Below are 16,137 nucleotides of genomic sequence, written 5' to 3'. Positions count from 1 at the left end.
TGGGAAAATAAATGTCAGGTATGAGAGGGAAATGCTAGGCTAAGTACCAAGGATCAGAACTAAATGCTGGGCCTCGGATTTCAGTGACAAAATGGGGTGCAGCTATAACATTGTCTCAGGGCAAAAAAGTGGAAGAAGAGACCTGAGGATGGCTGTTATACAAGACCTCGTACAAGGTACAAGAGGTCATTCTAGGCATCCTCCTGCCTCTGTTCTAGAAGACCCTACTGAGTCTCGCTTAGAAGCAGAGTTTCTCCCTTTGGAAAGAAAGAAGGGAAATAACTGAGAGGAGGAGTTGGGGTCCCTGCAGCTAGAAACGGAGACTGGAGGTGGAATAGTTGTTTAAGGGACGGGAGAAGCAAGCATGGCTTCCTGGCTGCTGTCACTCAATGGGCTTCCATTTTCTCATCTGTCAAATGGGGATAATTCCCACCCTGCCTAAGTCCCAGGATAGTTGTGAGAACTAAATGAGAGAACAGGTATAAAAGTGTTTGGGGAAATATGACACCCTGTGGGAGGAATTCAAGAGGTTCTCTCCATTTAGGGCATAAAATGTAAACTCTCAAGGGCAGGGACTGTTTTATTTTGCTTTACATCTTTGTATTACTAGGTGATATAGTGAATAGAGCACCTGGCCCGGAGTCAGGAAGACCTAAGTTCAAATCTGACCTCAGACACTTACTAGCTGTGTGACCCTGGGCAAGTCACTTCACCTTTTTTGCCTCAGTTTCTTCATCTGTATAATGAGCTAGAGACGGAAATGAATGAACAACAATGCCCCACCCCCCAGCCCACAGAACAGTGCCTGAACAAATAGTAAGCCCTTAATAAATGGTTGTTGAAAGAATGAATGAATAAATGCCTGGTCCAAGGGACATGCTAAAATCAAGAACTTCTGATTCCCTCTTCAACCCTCAACAAACCAATCAACCAATAATTGATTGATTAAGCACCTGCTGTGTGCCAGACACTGATCTCTCAGCTGATCCTTCAATTACTTATCTCTCAGAGCTCCCTCCTTGATCCTGTGCTCAGGAATTCAAGAACCTTAAGGATGAGGGGAAGTGAACCAAGAGGAAGTAGGGAGATTTAATGAGTGACACATGGGTACCAAAGAGAGGGCATTTATACTCCAAATCCAGCTTTTATTGCAGAATGGAAGAGAAGAGGAGGTGAGGCAGAGGCTTCTGCTGGGGCCATTCACAGACCAAGGTGCAGAGGGTCTCCCCACCCCCACCAGGTGCTCCTTTGTCCCCATTTCCCTGGGGACCGAGGGTTTGGGAATGAATTGGTGCTGCCGGCACCAAAGTCATCAAATCCTCCGTCTCAGCAAATGCAGAGGAGACCTAGAGACTGTTTCAGCTGAAGACAGGCCAGGGAAAGGAGGATAGACAAAGTGGCAAAGGGGAAGGGACCCTGAGACTCCCCACAGGGGGTCTCCTGGATTTCTTAACCTCCCCCAGTTCATTGGGGATGAGAACAGTCGATGGGGAGAAGGAAAAGGTGAGGAAGAGTCGGGGGGGGGGGGCCTGGAAGAAGACTGGAGCCTGAAGAACTGAAGTTCAAGGCCAGAATGCCCTGGTGTGTGATGGGGAGGGGAGGGAGAGATTCTGGAGAAGAAAAAAAGGGTCTGCTAGTCAGAGGTCTGCTGATCCTGCTGGCGTATGAGGTTGGCGATGGGGCCGGTGATCCCACCTATCAAGGTCCAATACTCATCAAAGCAGATGCGCCCGTCATGGTTGGCATCCAGGTTCTGAATGAGCTTGTCAGCAGCCTTCCTGTTGCCTGTGTCCTGGTAGGGAGGTTAAATAAGACAAGGGAGGAGTCAGTGGTAAAGAGTCACTGGGGACTGGGGAGCAAGCTGGATAGCCAAGGGTCAGAGTCCAGGGCTGGACTCTGTATTTACTACTTCTGTGGCCTTAACCTAGTTACTCACCCTCCCTGGGCCTCAGTCTCCTGGTTTGTTAAATGAGAAGGCTGGACTAAATGACCTCTAGGGTCCCTTCCAGCTCTGAATCTATGAGCCTATCATTCAACTGAGGCCTCAGTCATTTACCACCTCCCACCTCCCACCCCCCCTTCGCCCTTAGAGATTTCAAAACAAAGAAAGGTCTGTCCACCAGCCCCACTCCAGGCCTCCTGGGCACACAGCCCACAGCCCTCTGGGAAATTTCCCTGTGGTGGGGGGGGGGGGGGGCGGGGTACTGGAAGGGGGTCCGATCCCTTACTGTCAACATGTTGCGAAATTCTTTCTGCAGCATTTTTCGAAGAGAGCTTTTGCTGATCTTGTTCCGAACGAGGCTGTGGTTGGGTACGTATTTGTAAAAGTTATGCACCAGGGTACAGATTGCGAGTTCCAGTTCGGTGTAAGGTTCCTCCTCAGCCATCTCACCTGCTCAAAGATCTAAAGGAAAGGAGTGGGCATTGAGGAAAGGAGGTCGTCCGGGCCTCTGCCCCGCAGAGCCTCTCCAGCCCCCCAACCCCGACCCTGGAAAGGAAGAACTCCTCCCAACCCTCAAGCCCCAAGTTGGTAAGAAAGTGCTCTCTGGCCCTGGGAATGGAGGGGAGGGTGGGTGTAGGGGCTCGGATCTGGAATGAGGATTATGCGGCTCCCCCATTCCAGGTGTTTCCCCCATCCAACCGCCCGGACCGGTTCTTCCAGTCCCTCCCCAGCCTCAGGCCCAAGGCTAGGAGCACAGCAGAACCTCAACTGTGAGAGAGGCTCCCGTGGGAAGAGAAACCGACTCTAATTGACAGCCCCTCCCAATTCCACACCCTGGCCCCTCCCAGGTATCCTCCGACCCCTCCCACCCACACCCTCCGGGCATTAGAGACCCTCTCCCCATTCCACCCCCCCCACTCAGATTCAGAGTGGAATAATTTTCTAATCCAATATACACCTTCTTGGGACCCTTTCTTCCCCCAATCCACGTCCAGAATGCAACAACCTCCCCCAAAACACACACACATACACACGGCCACGGGCACAGTGCCTGGAGCTGTGGCCACAGCTGTAGCCACCCACCACTGGATCTCTAGGGCACTTTCCAGCTAGACAGGCCCCCGCACCCCACAACCCACAGTGCTCCATGGCATAGGCTCACACGGAATCCGAGAATCTCAGCATTAGAAAGGACCCCCGGTCACCCCCGAGGTCATCCAGGCCAACCCGTACCTGAGCAGCAATCCTCAACAAGTGTCTCTCCAATCTCTTCGGCAAGACCTCTAACAGCGAGGGCCCTCCTCTCTCTTTAAGCAACCCCCTCCAAGCTGGCCCTGGCTCTCAACTCTCCGCCCGCCCAGGCCCTAGTTCTGGGAATCCTCTGGTTACTCGAAATGGAGCCAAGCTCTTTCTCCAGACCCGATCCCTCCGTTCCTTGGCGGGGCACACCCAGCCTTGGCCGCTCGGCTCCAGCTGTTCTAGGACATCACTCTTAAGCCGCCACAATTCTGCTTCCTCCCCACAGTCCAGAGTGCAGGACATACGCACATGCCAACATAATAGAGGCTCCTGAATAACAGGATGTGAGGGAAGGTGTAGTGACTGGGGGATGGGAGGGGGGTGGCAGGCAGGATCTGCTCTATGATTCACCACCCATGCCCAAGTTAATCCAATAATTCAGCGCAGGCCCCACATAATAATAACTGACATTTACAGGATGTTTGCGAAGCGCTTTAGGTAGTTTATCTTCTTTGAACCCTACAACAACGCTGAGATAGAAACTACCATTATTATCAAATGAGGAAACGGAGACAAAGGAAGGTAAGCGACTTGTGGTGGTGGATCTGAACTCGGGGCTTCCTCGCTCCCAAGTCTAACATTCTAACCACTGGGCCACAGTACTGTCCCACCTCCCCATCACTTAGAGGGGAGTGATAACAATGATAATAATTATTAATAACTCCTATTTCTCTAGCATGCAAAGGTTTATAAAATGCTTTCCTCACAACTGCTCTATACAACCCCCATTCTGACCCCTGTTTTCTATTTCATTTTTATGAGTTGTCATCTATTAAATGTAAACTCCTTAAGGGCTTTTTCTTTGTATTTATGCTCAAAGAACTTAGCGCAGTGACTGGCACATAGTAAACACTTAATAAATGATCATCACCTGCCTACAAGTACTATTGCACCCGTTTTACAGAAACAGGCTCAGAGAAGGTAAGTAATTTGTCCAATCGGTGTCAGAGCTTTGATTTCTACTCCTTTCCTCTCGTCCTAGGTGACTGAGAAGGTACAGGTTAGTAGACTGGGGACACCCCAGTTCCAGGGCCTAGATACCCATCCTTACGGGCTACCCGCTCCCCAAGGCCTGCCTGGAATCTAAGATGGAAGAAGTTTACAGATGCTCTAACCAGGACCATTCCGGTGCTTCCTGAACATCTACGTACTAATGAGGCCCTCTTCCTGACACTCCTGCCTGCTTTTAGATAATCAAATCACCCCCACGGTCGAGTCTAGGACTATTGATTTACTCCCAGCGCCTGTTAGGGAGAAAAATAGGATTTCAAGCATGGATGAAAGCTCGGCAGCAAAGCTCTCCTGGCGCCCTCACTCTCCTTTAGCCCTCATACCTCATCCACTCCTGCCTCCTTGGTTTTCCTTATACCAACAGCATCTGCTTTTTCCAAACCAAAACTTGGTTTGGGCGCAAAGTCTGACAAAAGACATTTTGCAGAACCCTCTCTGATCTCATCAGTTCCCATGGGTTCAGTGATTACATCTAGGCAGATGATTCCCAGATCTCTGTTTCCAGCCTTAGTCTCCTGATCTCCAGTACCATATTAGACATTTCCAATTAGATGTCCAGTAAATATCTTGAACTCAACGCTTTTTTTAAACTCAGAATTCAATATTTTGACCTCGACATGCCCAAAACATTATCTTTCCTCCCCAAAAAAACTTAACTCCTCTTCCTAACTTTCCTGTATCTATCAAAGTCAACATCAGCTTAGTTACCCAGGTTCTCAGCTTCTGAGTCATCATTAACTATTCACTGTCTGATTCAGTGCCTCTGTATCAATCAGTCACCAAGTCTTAGGGTTTCTACCTCCACCCTTCTCAAATCTGTACCCTTCCCTCCACTCAAACTGCAGCCACCCTAGGGCAGATTCTCATCCCCTCTCACCTGAGCTAATTCAACAGCCTCTTAGTTGATTTCCTTCTCTGAAATTTTTTGTCTCTCCAATTCATCCTCCACTCAACTGCCAGAGTGATATTCCCAAAAGACCAGTCATTTCTTTGCTTAAAAATCTCCAGTGGCTCTCTATTCCCCGTAGGATAAAATACAAGCTTCTCTTAATGTCCTTGACAACATGCCTGCTTTTCCACATTATTACACATCATTCCACTTCCTAAATTCTATGATCCAGCCAAATTGGCTTTCCTGCTCTTCCTCACACATGACATTCTATGTGTCCTCTCTCACCCCTGTTCTTTGCCTTAGCTGTCCTCTATGCTCAGAATGCCCTCTCTCCTCACCTCTGCCTCCTAGAATCTTTAACTCCCTTCAAAATTCACCTCCTATAAGGCCTTTCCTGATCCCCCTTAGCTGCTAATGCTCCCTCGCAAATGCATTTTTATTTACTTTGTACATATCTCATTGTCTCTCTAGGGAGAATGTTAGCTTCTTGAAGACAGAATCTGTCTCATTTCTGTCCTTATATCCCAACATCTAGCATGCTGCCTCGCACATAATAAGTAGCACCTCATAAATGCTTGATGACTGATTAATTAAAAGTAAATACACTTTCTTTTCTTGAAGTTGAACCTGTCCCAGAAAAGCTAAGATGTTCGTAGTCATGGTAGCCCTGCAAACTCTTCCGCTAGTCTGGTATCCCCTGACCCTTATGCATTTTTTTAACCTAGCTGAATACCACCCCAGCCCACAGTGATCCTGCTTCTCCAGTCCTGAACTCCCACAAGATTTGTTTTCCAAGACACTGCTCCCACATTTCACCAAATACCACCTCTTGCTATTAGTAGCTAGTAACATGCACTATCTTGTCTCCCCAGCTAAGTTAGAAACTCCTTGAAAGCAGAAACTGTGTATTTGTATTCCTCTTGTTAGCATAGTACCCCAAGAAAGTAGAAGTATTTGTTAAATGGATAATTATGTCCTGGTCCCCCATTTCCCTCTCCCCTCAGGTCCTGACCTCCAGTGTTCTAGGTCCTGGACCTTCCTTCTGGGACCTGATAAAAGCTTATGGGCATCGATATTTAAGTGGTTTTTAAAGTGGGAGTGGAGAAAGAAGGAAAAGGGCAGGCAGGGGCTTTCCTGCCTCCATTTGGATCCCATTTTTCCTAGATCATAGGATGTGGATGGAGTTCTTGGAGATCACTTAGTCCAATTCACCCATCTTAGAGATAAGGTAACTGAGGCCCAGAGAAGGGTAACTAAATCACCCAGGGTCACAGAGATGGCAAAGTTCAGAACAAAGATTCAAAGTCAGTTTCTCTGACCTGCTCTCTCCATTCTACCACATGACCTCCATCAAGACTCAGCTCATATGCTCCTTCTTCTGTCGAGTCTTTTCTGCTCCTTCTAGTCAGAGACAACTGTCCTTCCTTTGACATGTGTTCTTATCGTGTTACAGTATGTAAAAAATTCATTTGGACATGTGTCATCCCTCCTACCAGATTAGAATCTACAGGTCAGGAACCCTGGCTTACTCATCTTTGTATTATACACACACACCCCTGCCCCAAACAGTGTCCTGTACACAGTAGAATAAATAAATAGAATAGAATAAAAATAAATATTTGTTGGATGAAACTGAACTGAGTTGGTCATTGCCCCCTCTTCCCTTACTATCTTCCTTAGCTCCTTCCCACAAACCCCTTAGGGCCTGAGTTCATAGTTAGGAAAGAGGATATGCCAAGAGACGCATGTAAGTTTAGGGGTACAGAGGGTACTGAGGGGGAGTAGGATTAGTGTGTGTAGTAGGGGAGAATCTCAAAGGAAACCTGCATTGTTGGCCCTTCTCCTGAGAAAACAAGAGTTCAGACTAGCCTGTGCCTCCTGGAACATAGCTTTCCTCAGGCACCTTCCTCAGGAGGGTAGTGTTCCAAGCCTGTTCCCCAAAATATATAAGGACCAGGGTGAAGCTGGGAATTTCCACACGAGAAGAACATGAGAAAGACACAGATCCCACAGAAACAGTATCCCAGACTTCAGAGAGCATCCTGCCTTCATCTCAGACCTAAGTCCCCCAAAGGAAAAGGAGACAGAGAGAGGGAAGGGGTGGGGGACACGCTAGTTTATCAGATGGCATCCCTCTGCCTTCTCTACTCCCCCACCCTACTCCACCTAACTCCCAACCACCCTTTCCTTCCTTCCTTCCTCATGGTATTTCTTTAACCAGAAGGGTCTTGCTCTCTCCTTCCCAGAGCTGTCCAGCAATAATAAGGAAGGCAAAAGTTGGTGGGGGGCGGTTGGTGCCAAAAGATCTGACTCCCCTGTCCCCACTTGGTCTCTGGGCCATACTGGGAAGTCATTTTCCTAGGGTTGCCCCTCTTTGTTCCTTGCTTCTCATGTACTGCTCACAACATCCATTCCAATCTACTCCACCCCCCAGCCCTCACACACACCCCCACCCCACTCCCTATGTAAAATGGGCAATCCAGGAGATAGCATCTGAAAAAATGCCTAGAGATCCTCAGAGAGCGGAGACATGCAAGGCATCGTTACCTTCTCTTCTCCCCTGGGGGTGGCAGACTGGCTTGGCCACTCTGCCCATCCCTAATCACCTTCATTCACGCAGCCCACAGACTCCCTCTCCCATTCCACTGCCTCCCCCGCCTTAACTCCGCTGACCCCACCCTCCTGCTGTTTCCAGCCCCTTTTGGAGAGTCCTAAGGCAGAGCAGACCAGGAAAGAGGATGTCCAGGCTATTGACACAACCTCCTTCCTACAAGAGGATGTGAAGAGGGTGTGTCCAGCAGGGACTTTGCTATTTGGTGGGTTCTCTGATGTGTACTCAGGTGGAGGGGAAAACAGAGAAGGTTTGAGTGTTAGTGGGGCAGGACGATGTAGAGTTTAGGAACAAAATCCTTTTGCCAATTCAGAAATCCCTCAAATTGGGCAGAGAAACCTGAGTAAGGGATCTCTCATCCAGGGTCTCTCAGTCCTTTAAGACAGTCATTGCCTTCTCCTAGGTTCACTTGTGTGCAATGAGCTGCCCCCATCCCCTCCCCTGCCCTCCTACCATGTACACAGCCCCACCCCAAGACTTGCTGACTTCTCCAAAAAAACCAAATTATACCCCCCCCACACACACACACATCTCCCTGGAACTTCTCTTAACCCTTTAGTCTCTTTCCCTCCCTTCCCTTCTTACCAATCCCCGCCGCCCCCCCCCCCCCCCGGCCAATGTGCCTGGCTCCACTCTTGCCAACTGCACTCTTGACCCTTAAACCCCTTCCTGCCCAACCCAGAAACATCACAGTTTTCAACAGTACCCCTAACTTGTATCTCCAAAACATCTCTCACCCTTACTCCCCACCACCCTGTCCTTCCCCTCCTACCTTTGCCAGCTCATCTTCACTCACTCACCTCTCTAAAACACCTGTGGCAGATTTAGAGGTACTTTGACTTGCCTTCCTTCCTATATGCCTCTCTGCTCCACTCCACCCTTACCCAATTTTCACTAGAAGTCTTGAAGTCAAATTCTTCTCAGTTACTCCAGGAAGTGAGACGTGCCTTCTGACCCTGCCCTTCTCAGACCCTGGCCTCCTCCCACTATCAGCTTTGACCTCCTCCTTCTACCTCCCTACCTTGCCTAGTATTCTAGTCATAGTGTTCTTGTCACAGAATCCCTCATATAGACACTATATAGGAGAGAGAGGCCATTCATTCATTCTTTCTAGCTCCAATCCCAGGATCCCTCCTCTCCCAAAGATGGTAGAATCTGCTCTGGGCCAGGAACTGTTTTGCACTATTTTCAAGGCTGTTGTAAACTCCCTCCAGCCCTAGCTTTATTATACTTTGCCCACCACACACCCTCTCCTTCTAACTACTCTGGCTCATTTTCCAGAATTCCCCTTGAGCCCATAAGCACTAGAATAGCCACTCTCACATGATACCTACCTACCAACCACATCAACTCCCAAAATCCTTAAGCTGTTCTTTTTACTGATACCTCTTCACCATTCATTCTCCCCTCCTCCTTCTTAGGTCTATCCCACCCACTCCACCACCCACATCTGCCCTCTGCTCTTGGATGATGTGGAGAGTATGAAAGCGCTTGGGTCTACCATCACCCAGTCCCATTCCAGCTTAGTGATGCTGGAGGGAACTGGAACAGACCAGGTACACACACACACACACACACACACACACACACACACACACCCCTTTTCCTGGTCTCTCCAGCAGCCTAGATACTCTTTTCATCCATGATGAGATGGAGGAATTGGGATAGGGGACTGATTTACTCTTCCTCCTTCTCAGCCCTTAGAACCTCTAAGGTACCCATATTATACCCAAGGTATCCCTGGCTCCTAGAATTGGTCGGGGAAAGCACTCTCTGGTGCTGAGCTGTACAGGTGTGTCCACACCACGAAGAGTGGTTCAAGCTGAAACTTGTTTCCTTTCCTGGGTGCAGAAGTCCTAGCTGTTCTTTCCCCCCCTTGCCCCCCAGCTATCCTGATCCCTTGCAACTCCCCCTGTCACTACTCCCTTCATGTTTGCCTGCACTAGGCCCTGCTCTTCCCCTCTTTGGATTCTCTTCATCTTCCCCCTAAAAGGGAATTAGGCCCATGTCCAGGGAGTTGGGAGCACTGTGAGGGGTAAGACTTGCTTTGCTTTGCTTTTGCTTTTTCTTCCCTCCAGAAGTAGGCACTGAGGCCTTCTGGTCACCCCCCTGGTATACTGAGATTTGTTCTGCCTAGGCCCGGGGTCCTCCCACCTGCCTGCTCCTCCAACCTCAACACTGCCACACTTGGCTCTTGGCCCTCCCAAAATAAATCATTAACTCCCCCTTCCCTGTTTCCTCCAGGCTAGCTCCTAGACAGGCCTCCAGTCCCCCTCCTCCCAACCTCAACCTTTCCCCTTGTCCCCTTCCCTGCCACTCCCTCCCTTCCTCCCCTTGGACTCGGGTACTTCTACCCTTCTCCCATTGGCCCCAAGGCTCTTCCAGTCTCACCTGCCTCCTCAGAGTCCTCTTCCTCCAGCGGGTCTCTCTGGCCTGACTTCTGGTACTGCCAAGTAGCTCCTAGACCTGCCCAGACTCCTCCCTGACTTCTTCCCAAAGTCTCCCCTAACGCCCTCCCTGATTTGCCTGGCTGAGCTGGCTGAGTCGGGATATAAAGAGACTTAGCTCAATCTTTATTTGGCCTTGGGGTTGGGCCCTTGTTAAAGAGACACACACCTTTCTTTCCCCCCCACCAAAGGGTGTGCCGGGGAGGCTGGCTCTTCCCCAACTTACCCTCCTTCTTATTCTCCACCTTCTTCATCCCTCCCTGAAGTAACAGAGAAGGCGCTGTCATCAGCCACTTGGTTCACCTGAATCATTCAGGGGACTAGTTTCGGGGGCCATAATCACCCTTGCAGATGGACCAGTTAACATACCAGCCCTGCCCAGCCCAGCCTTGGGCAGGACAGGGACCCACACTAGCCCTTACATTCCATATCCAAACCTGAATTCCTTTAGGTCTTGGGCTTCCTAGTCAGAAAACAATAGAACCCCTGGAGCCTTGCTTTCTGGAACCAACTGGGGCTCAGCCGGGTCCCCACTCCTCAAAAATCTGGGCCTTCCTTCCACAAAGGTTCCTGTGCATTTCTACCCTTTTCCTAGACCATTCCTTCCTTTCTTTCATTACCCCTCCTGGGCACCAAGCAAGTGGGATGGGGTACCTGGCTCCTTCACTCCCCCTACCACACTCAGTCTCCCCAGGAACCAAGAGATGTAGCCGTGGTATTTGGGGAAAAGCAGTATTTCTGGAGTTAGGAGGCCTAGGTTCAAATCCCAGCCCTTCCACTAACAAGCTGTGTGACCTTAGGTTAATCAGTTAACATCTCTGTTCCTATGTTCTCATTTGCAAAAATGGGGCGAACAATACCTGTACTATCTACTGTACAGGATTGTTGTAAGTAACACACGAGATAATGTAAAGTGCTTTGTAAACTGTCAAGATGTATGTACATGCCCATATGGGTGTATATATATGCATATGAATATACAGATATATAAAAGTTATTTCCAGGAAACCCCTACCAGAATTTGCATCAACAGAAGGAGGCCCAGAGGGAAGTCCCCTCAACAAAAGTCACCTAAGGGACTCAAAGCCAAGATAGGAAAGCAGGTATGCTACTGTCCAGTCCAGAAACCATTCTTGTTCAGCCTCAAAAGAACAAACTGATATACATTCATTTCTATGCTCACTACTATGGAGAAGCCATCACCGACACCCATACCCCCACGAGGCTCTAGGTCCTCTCTCCTTAAGAGCCAGAAGAAAGTCTTGAATCACATCATCATATTTCTTTTTTTTATTAAATCAAATGATACAAAATGACCATCATTCCACAAATGTCCAAAGCACCAAGCCCCTTCACCCTCAAAATCATACCCTCCCTAGTCCCAACGCAACCACTGTCCCCTCTGCCCACCCCTTTCTTTTCTAAAGGGACAAAACCCTAGAAAGGCTAGGGTCCCAGGATATGTGGGTGGAAGAGGAGAGCAAGAAGGAGGACAAAGGAAGGGACCTGGATGACTGGATGGTTCTACTTCAGAATGGGGTGAGGGCCAGAAGCTCACTTAGCACCAAATATCCAATCTACTAGCCCCCATGCCTATCCCTCCCTTAATCTAATCAGTTCCCAGTCCCTTTCTGAATGCCCTCTCCACTCCAGTTCATGCCACCATTGTCCCTAAAGATCTGACCCTCCACCTTGGCTCCCTTCCCGTATCTCCTAGTGTGTGGAGACCCCAATTTCACCTTCCAAAGCCCTATGGAGCATTCAGTGGGATGAATGCCCCAGTAGGAGAGGAAGATATATACAAAGCCTTGGGGGGGGGGGAGAGGAATAGGGTGGGGAGCTAGGGAAGAAGCTAGAAACTTTTATTTTTATGTTTACACAGTCTCTGGGGCACCCCTTCCCACGATTTCTGGGTAGTGGTGGTGGTGGAGGCTCATTTTCTCTGGTTCATGTTCTCTAGCTTCACACTCTTGGCTGCTTCTCCAATTAGTTCCCAGAAGCTCCCAAATTCTAACTTGGAGTCATTGCAGCTGCCCAAGTTGGCGATTTTCTCATCCAGCCCACAGCTGCCCTGAGGAAAGACAAGGAGTGGAGTAGAGGGGAAACACCCACAGCTCAGAAAGACAGTCTTCATCCTAGCCTTCCCACTCCACCCCACTCCACCCCACTCCACCCCTCCAAAGAAAGACATAGGCCCAAGGGGGGCCCTTTCCCCTAACCTAGGGAGTAGGCTAATCAATCAGCAAGTATTTATGAAGCCCAAGGTCCTGCTCCCCAGATTTAGCTGGGGAAGAAAGAAAGGGAAAAATGGGAGAGTCGAGGGACAGACCCCCACAGGAATACAGGGCTTAGATGCTTGGGTCTTCCATACCGGCATAAGATGGGGCAGCTGCTGGGTGACCAGATCCCGAAGCTCAGAAGATGTCAGCGTCTCCTTCTTCCCCTCTACTGAATACTTATGAAAGTTTTTGATGAGGGTTTCAATGGCCCGTTCCACATCGCTGAACTCCTGGGCATCCTTAGGACAGGGCCAGGAGAGAGTCAAAATCAAAAATGAGCTTCCCACCCTCAGGAGCCAGGGTCACCACAGAACATCCTATTTAAGGCAGGTGTTCTGGCTCTGGCTCTGCCTGGAAATTTCCCTCACCCACCCACCAGTGACATTATTACTATTTATAGGTTCATCAGTTTGTCCAAACACCTTCTTGCTCTGGAATTTACTTGTCAATCCTATCAGTCCTTCCCATATTCCTCCCTCTTCTGGATCCCCCTCCCCAAACCACAGAAACCTCCCAAAGGCCTTCCCCCCTCTATTGAGTGCCATCCCAGGAAATGCCAACAAGGAAAAGAGGGGGACACGATACACTCAGCCCCTCGACTCTCGGCTCCTCTTCATTGTCCAGAATAATTCTCCATTTTTCTCCTGGTCCGGCTTTTTCCCTCTGCCCCCACCAGTCCCACGTGGGAAACCTTGAGTAATAGGTTGGGCAAACCTGCCCCCCCACCCCCCTTCACTCTCCCAGCCAGGGCAGGTCCCAGCACGTGGGTCCTGCCTGGCTGGCTCTCCCAGGGAAGGCTCTCCAGTGACAGGATATGTGGGAAAAAGAGAGCAGGCTCTTCCCTATCTTTGGGAACTCTAAACCAAGCTGGAGCTTATAGCAGAGAAAACTATGGAACCGGGCAGAAGTCAGAGGGAAACCTGGTGAAGAGGGGATGAAGATCAAGTGTGAATGAAAGGTAGGTGGGTCCCAGAGTTGGGGGGGGGGGGAGGGGGAGTCCAAGAGAGAAACTTCAGAAAGAACAGGGAGAAAGAGAAAAGAAGGGTCAGAGGCTAGTGAGGGATTCTTGGGCAGAAGGCAGGGGAATGAATGAACCAACCTCAGCATTTGCAGAATGACATTGTCCCATGATGACCTGGGTGAGTGGGGGGGGACGGGGGGTCACTTCTTTGGTATCTGGGTGTTTTCTCCTATGGCGTGTCCCTGAGGGACCAGTGGCTCATCTTCTGCCTGGCAAATGTGAGAGATCTGATATGAGGGGGAAGCTGAGGATTCCATCTCCCCCTCGCCCCACCCACCCACATGACTTTGCCCCTCCCTCCAGGAAGCTGGAAACAGGAGGTGGGGAGATGGTCAGGGCCAGTTCTCCATCACTCCACACCCAGAAACACAGACACACATGCACCCTTAGGAAAGGGGGGAGTTTCTGTAGCAGGATACCCTTGCCTCAAAGCCCTCCTCAGCCTTGATGCCCCCAGACCCTGAAATGGTGCCACCTCTACTTCCTCAGCCTGGTCACAAACATTACCCTAATTATCCTGTCCTCCAAGCCCCAGCCCTACAATGTTTGGGTCTCCTAGTCCCACAGGCTCCCTTCCCCTTGGACCTTAAAGGAGGTAGGGTGGGGTGGTATTAGTATCCCTAAAGGAAGTCTTCTTTGAGGTTGGGGGTGAGGCATCCCCAAGAGCAGCAGGAATGGGGAGAGAGTTATGGAGACCCTACTATGTTAAGGCATGGGCTCACTTACCTGCTAGGGCTTCTGGGACCGAGACAGGAGGAGCCGGCTCACCTGGCCCAGCCCTTATACCTGGGGGAGTGGAAAGGAGGAGGAGGAAGAGGAGGAGAAGCATAGTAGGGAGGAGAGACTGAAGAGGGGGAAGGGTTTTCAGCTGGGTGATGCCAGCAGCAGCTGCTGTACACACCAGGCTCAGAGCCAGAGGGTCCGCCCCACTGCCAGGAGGGAGGGACGGACAAAGGACTCCAAAACCAGGCTAGGCAGCTGCCCCTTCGACCCAGACAGGACAAGAGAAAGAGGGAACCTGGGAAACATGTCAATTGGGCAATGGGACGATGGGGATGGGGATGGGATGGGAGCTGGAAACCAGCTGAGAAAGATTAGGGGAAAATTCAGGGCCCGGGAAAGGGTAAGGGAGGTTGGAAAGGGAGAAGCTGGGAAGGGAGACGGTCAGTGGCCAGTATCACCAAGATGAGAAAGGGGTTGATGAGTTTGCCCCTGCCTCCAGGAGGCAGGATAGGGAAGTGGGGGAGGGGCCTGGTACAAAGGGTTAGTGTAGGAAGCTGAGACTGTCTGCCCAGCCTTCCTCAGTCGCTTGGGTCACTCTGCAGCTGATTCCTGACCTGCTGGATTGGGGAGAGGAGTCACCTGAAGCTTACACCCCCACATTGTGTAAATTTGTACAATCGGTCTTTTTATTTTTGGTCTTATCCTGTGATTTCATTGGTGTAGGGGACTCCCTACATCTGCAAAATGAAATTGCTCTGTCAAGAGCATTGAAAGGTTAAGTGATTTGCCTAGTGTGGGGAGGAAATGATTTGAACCCAGTTTCCTAACTCTGAGGCTGGCTCTCAGTCCATTTTCATGGCTGTTAAACTTAATTCTCCTCACTCCAGCCTACTCCCATTTTCTGGGGGGAGGAAGTCCGGGGCCAGTTAGTGGGAACAAGTTCCAATGAAGGCATCTTGTCAAGAAGCCAGCCAGATACATGAATGGCCAATGTGAGAATTAGTATTCTGCTTGCCTATGCCTATTTACAAGGGCTGTTTTTATTATTCTGTTGAAGGAGAGAGAGAGAGAAAGAGAAAGAGAGAGAGAGAGAGAAACAAATGCTTGTTAATTGGGAAAATAAAAATATTTTTATAGAAGATATCAATAAAAAATTTACTTTAACAAGAAGACAGAGCCAGCCTGCCATTGGGAGCTGTGGTTTCTTTTCCTCCTTGAAGATTCCTCTGGATAGGATCTTGGTACAGATGTCGAGTGGGGCCCAAATGGGAGGCGGGTGGGGAAGGGGGACTCTAACTCTCCAAACTGGTAGAGTTGCCTGCCACTCCCTTTCTGTCGTCCCGGGTTCCCACCTCCCCCAACAAGAGATTAGGCAGAGGGCCCTCCAGTCCCTGGAGCAAGTTCCTAGGAATTACAAGACCCTTAGACCTCCAGCCTAGGATACCTCACTAGCCCTCCCCAACTCCCATAGCCGGTAGCATGGCCCTCCTGTAAGCGTCAGGTGGAGAGAATGGAGGAGGAAGCAGAGGGCAAGGTGGGGAGTCTAGGTGCTTTCTTCCAATGCTTTGAAACTATTGAGGGGCTACTGGGTTTCTCCCTTGTAGGATTCTCAGTCTGAGCCCCTCTGGGCAGTGTCTGGTCAGCTCGAAGGCCTGTGGACTGCCCTGCCCTTGCCCCATCTTGTGGTGAGAACCTTGAACCTGAGAACCCCTATCTCAGGCAAGAGATTTGAGGATGGGAAGTCGCTGTACCCCTATATTCCTCTCCCCACCCCACCATCGATCTGGAAATATAGGCAGTAAGCTCAGATATGGAGAGAAAAGGAAGCAAGTGTCTAAAACTCTAATGTGGAAGCCCAAATGAGGGGCAAATATGAAGTATACCAGGAGCCATGCTAGAGGTATCAATAATC

At 49.9% G+C, this 16,137-nt stretch overlaps 2 protein-coding genes and 1 long non-coding RNA gene across 5 annotated transcripts; 1 reads left to right on the top strand and 2 right to left on the bottom strand.

Annotated features, from left to right (window-relative positions):
* Positions 1–1,124: 1,124 nt before the first annotated feature.
* Positions 1,125–12,621, bottom strand: S100A16 (S100 calcium binding protein A16). Of its 3 annotated transcripts, none has more exons than XM_036755261.1 (3): positions 12,574–12,621; positions 2,229–2,404; positions 1,125–1,792 (listed from the first exon to the last, which is right to left on the bottom strand). In XM_036755261.1, the coding sequence occupies exons 2-3, from the start codon at positions 2,385–2,387 to the stop codon at positions 1,634–1,636; spliced, it is 318 nt and encodes a 105-aa protein (XP_036611156.1). In that variant the 5' UTR covers positions 2,388–2,404; positions 12,574–12,621; the 3' UTR covers positions 1,125–1,633. The 3 variants fall into 3 exon arrangements, with proteins under 3 accessions (XP_036611156.1, XP_036611155.1, XP_036611154.1); XM_036755260.1 differs by lacking the exon at positions 12,574–12,621 and adding an exon at positions 10,147–10,270; XM_036755259.1 differs by lacking the exon at positions 12,574–12,621 and adding an exon at positions 3,176–3,502.
* LOC118846565 lies at positions 2,399–6,760 on the top strand. The gene is made up of 4 exons (XR_005010202.1): positions 2,399–2,530; positions 2,624–2,790; positions 3,659–3,763; positions 4,224–6,760. It is a non-coding gene; the product is annotated as an uncharacterized LOC118846565 (long non-coding RNA).
* S100A14 (S100 calcium binding protein A14) lies at positions 11,484–14,332 on the bottom strand. Its single transcript, XM_036755263.1, has 4 exons — positions 14,229–14,332; positions 13,581–13,711; positions 12,574–12,720; positions 11,484–12,273 (listed from the first exon to the last, which is right to left on the bottom strand). The coding sequence occupies exons 2-4, from the start codon at positions 13,608–13,610 to the stop codon at positions 12,136–12,138; spliced, it is 315 nt and encodes a 104-aa protein (XP_036611158.1). The 5' UTR covers positions 13,611–13,711; positions 14,229–14,332; the 3' UTR covers positions 11,484–12,135.
* Positions 14,333–16,137: the final 1,805 nt, after the last annotated feature.

Source organism: Trichosurus vulpecula, chromosome 4 (genome assembly GCF_011100635.1).
Source record: "Trichosurus vulpecula isolate mTriVul1 chromosome 4, mTriVul1.pri, whole genome shotgun sequence".
NCBI lineage: Eukaryota > Metazoa > Chordata > Mammalia > Diprotodontia > Phalangeridae > Trichosurus > Trichosurus vulpecula.
This window is presented reverse-complemented; position numbering and strand designations above follow the sequence as displayed.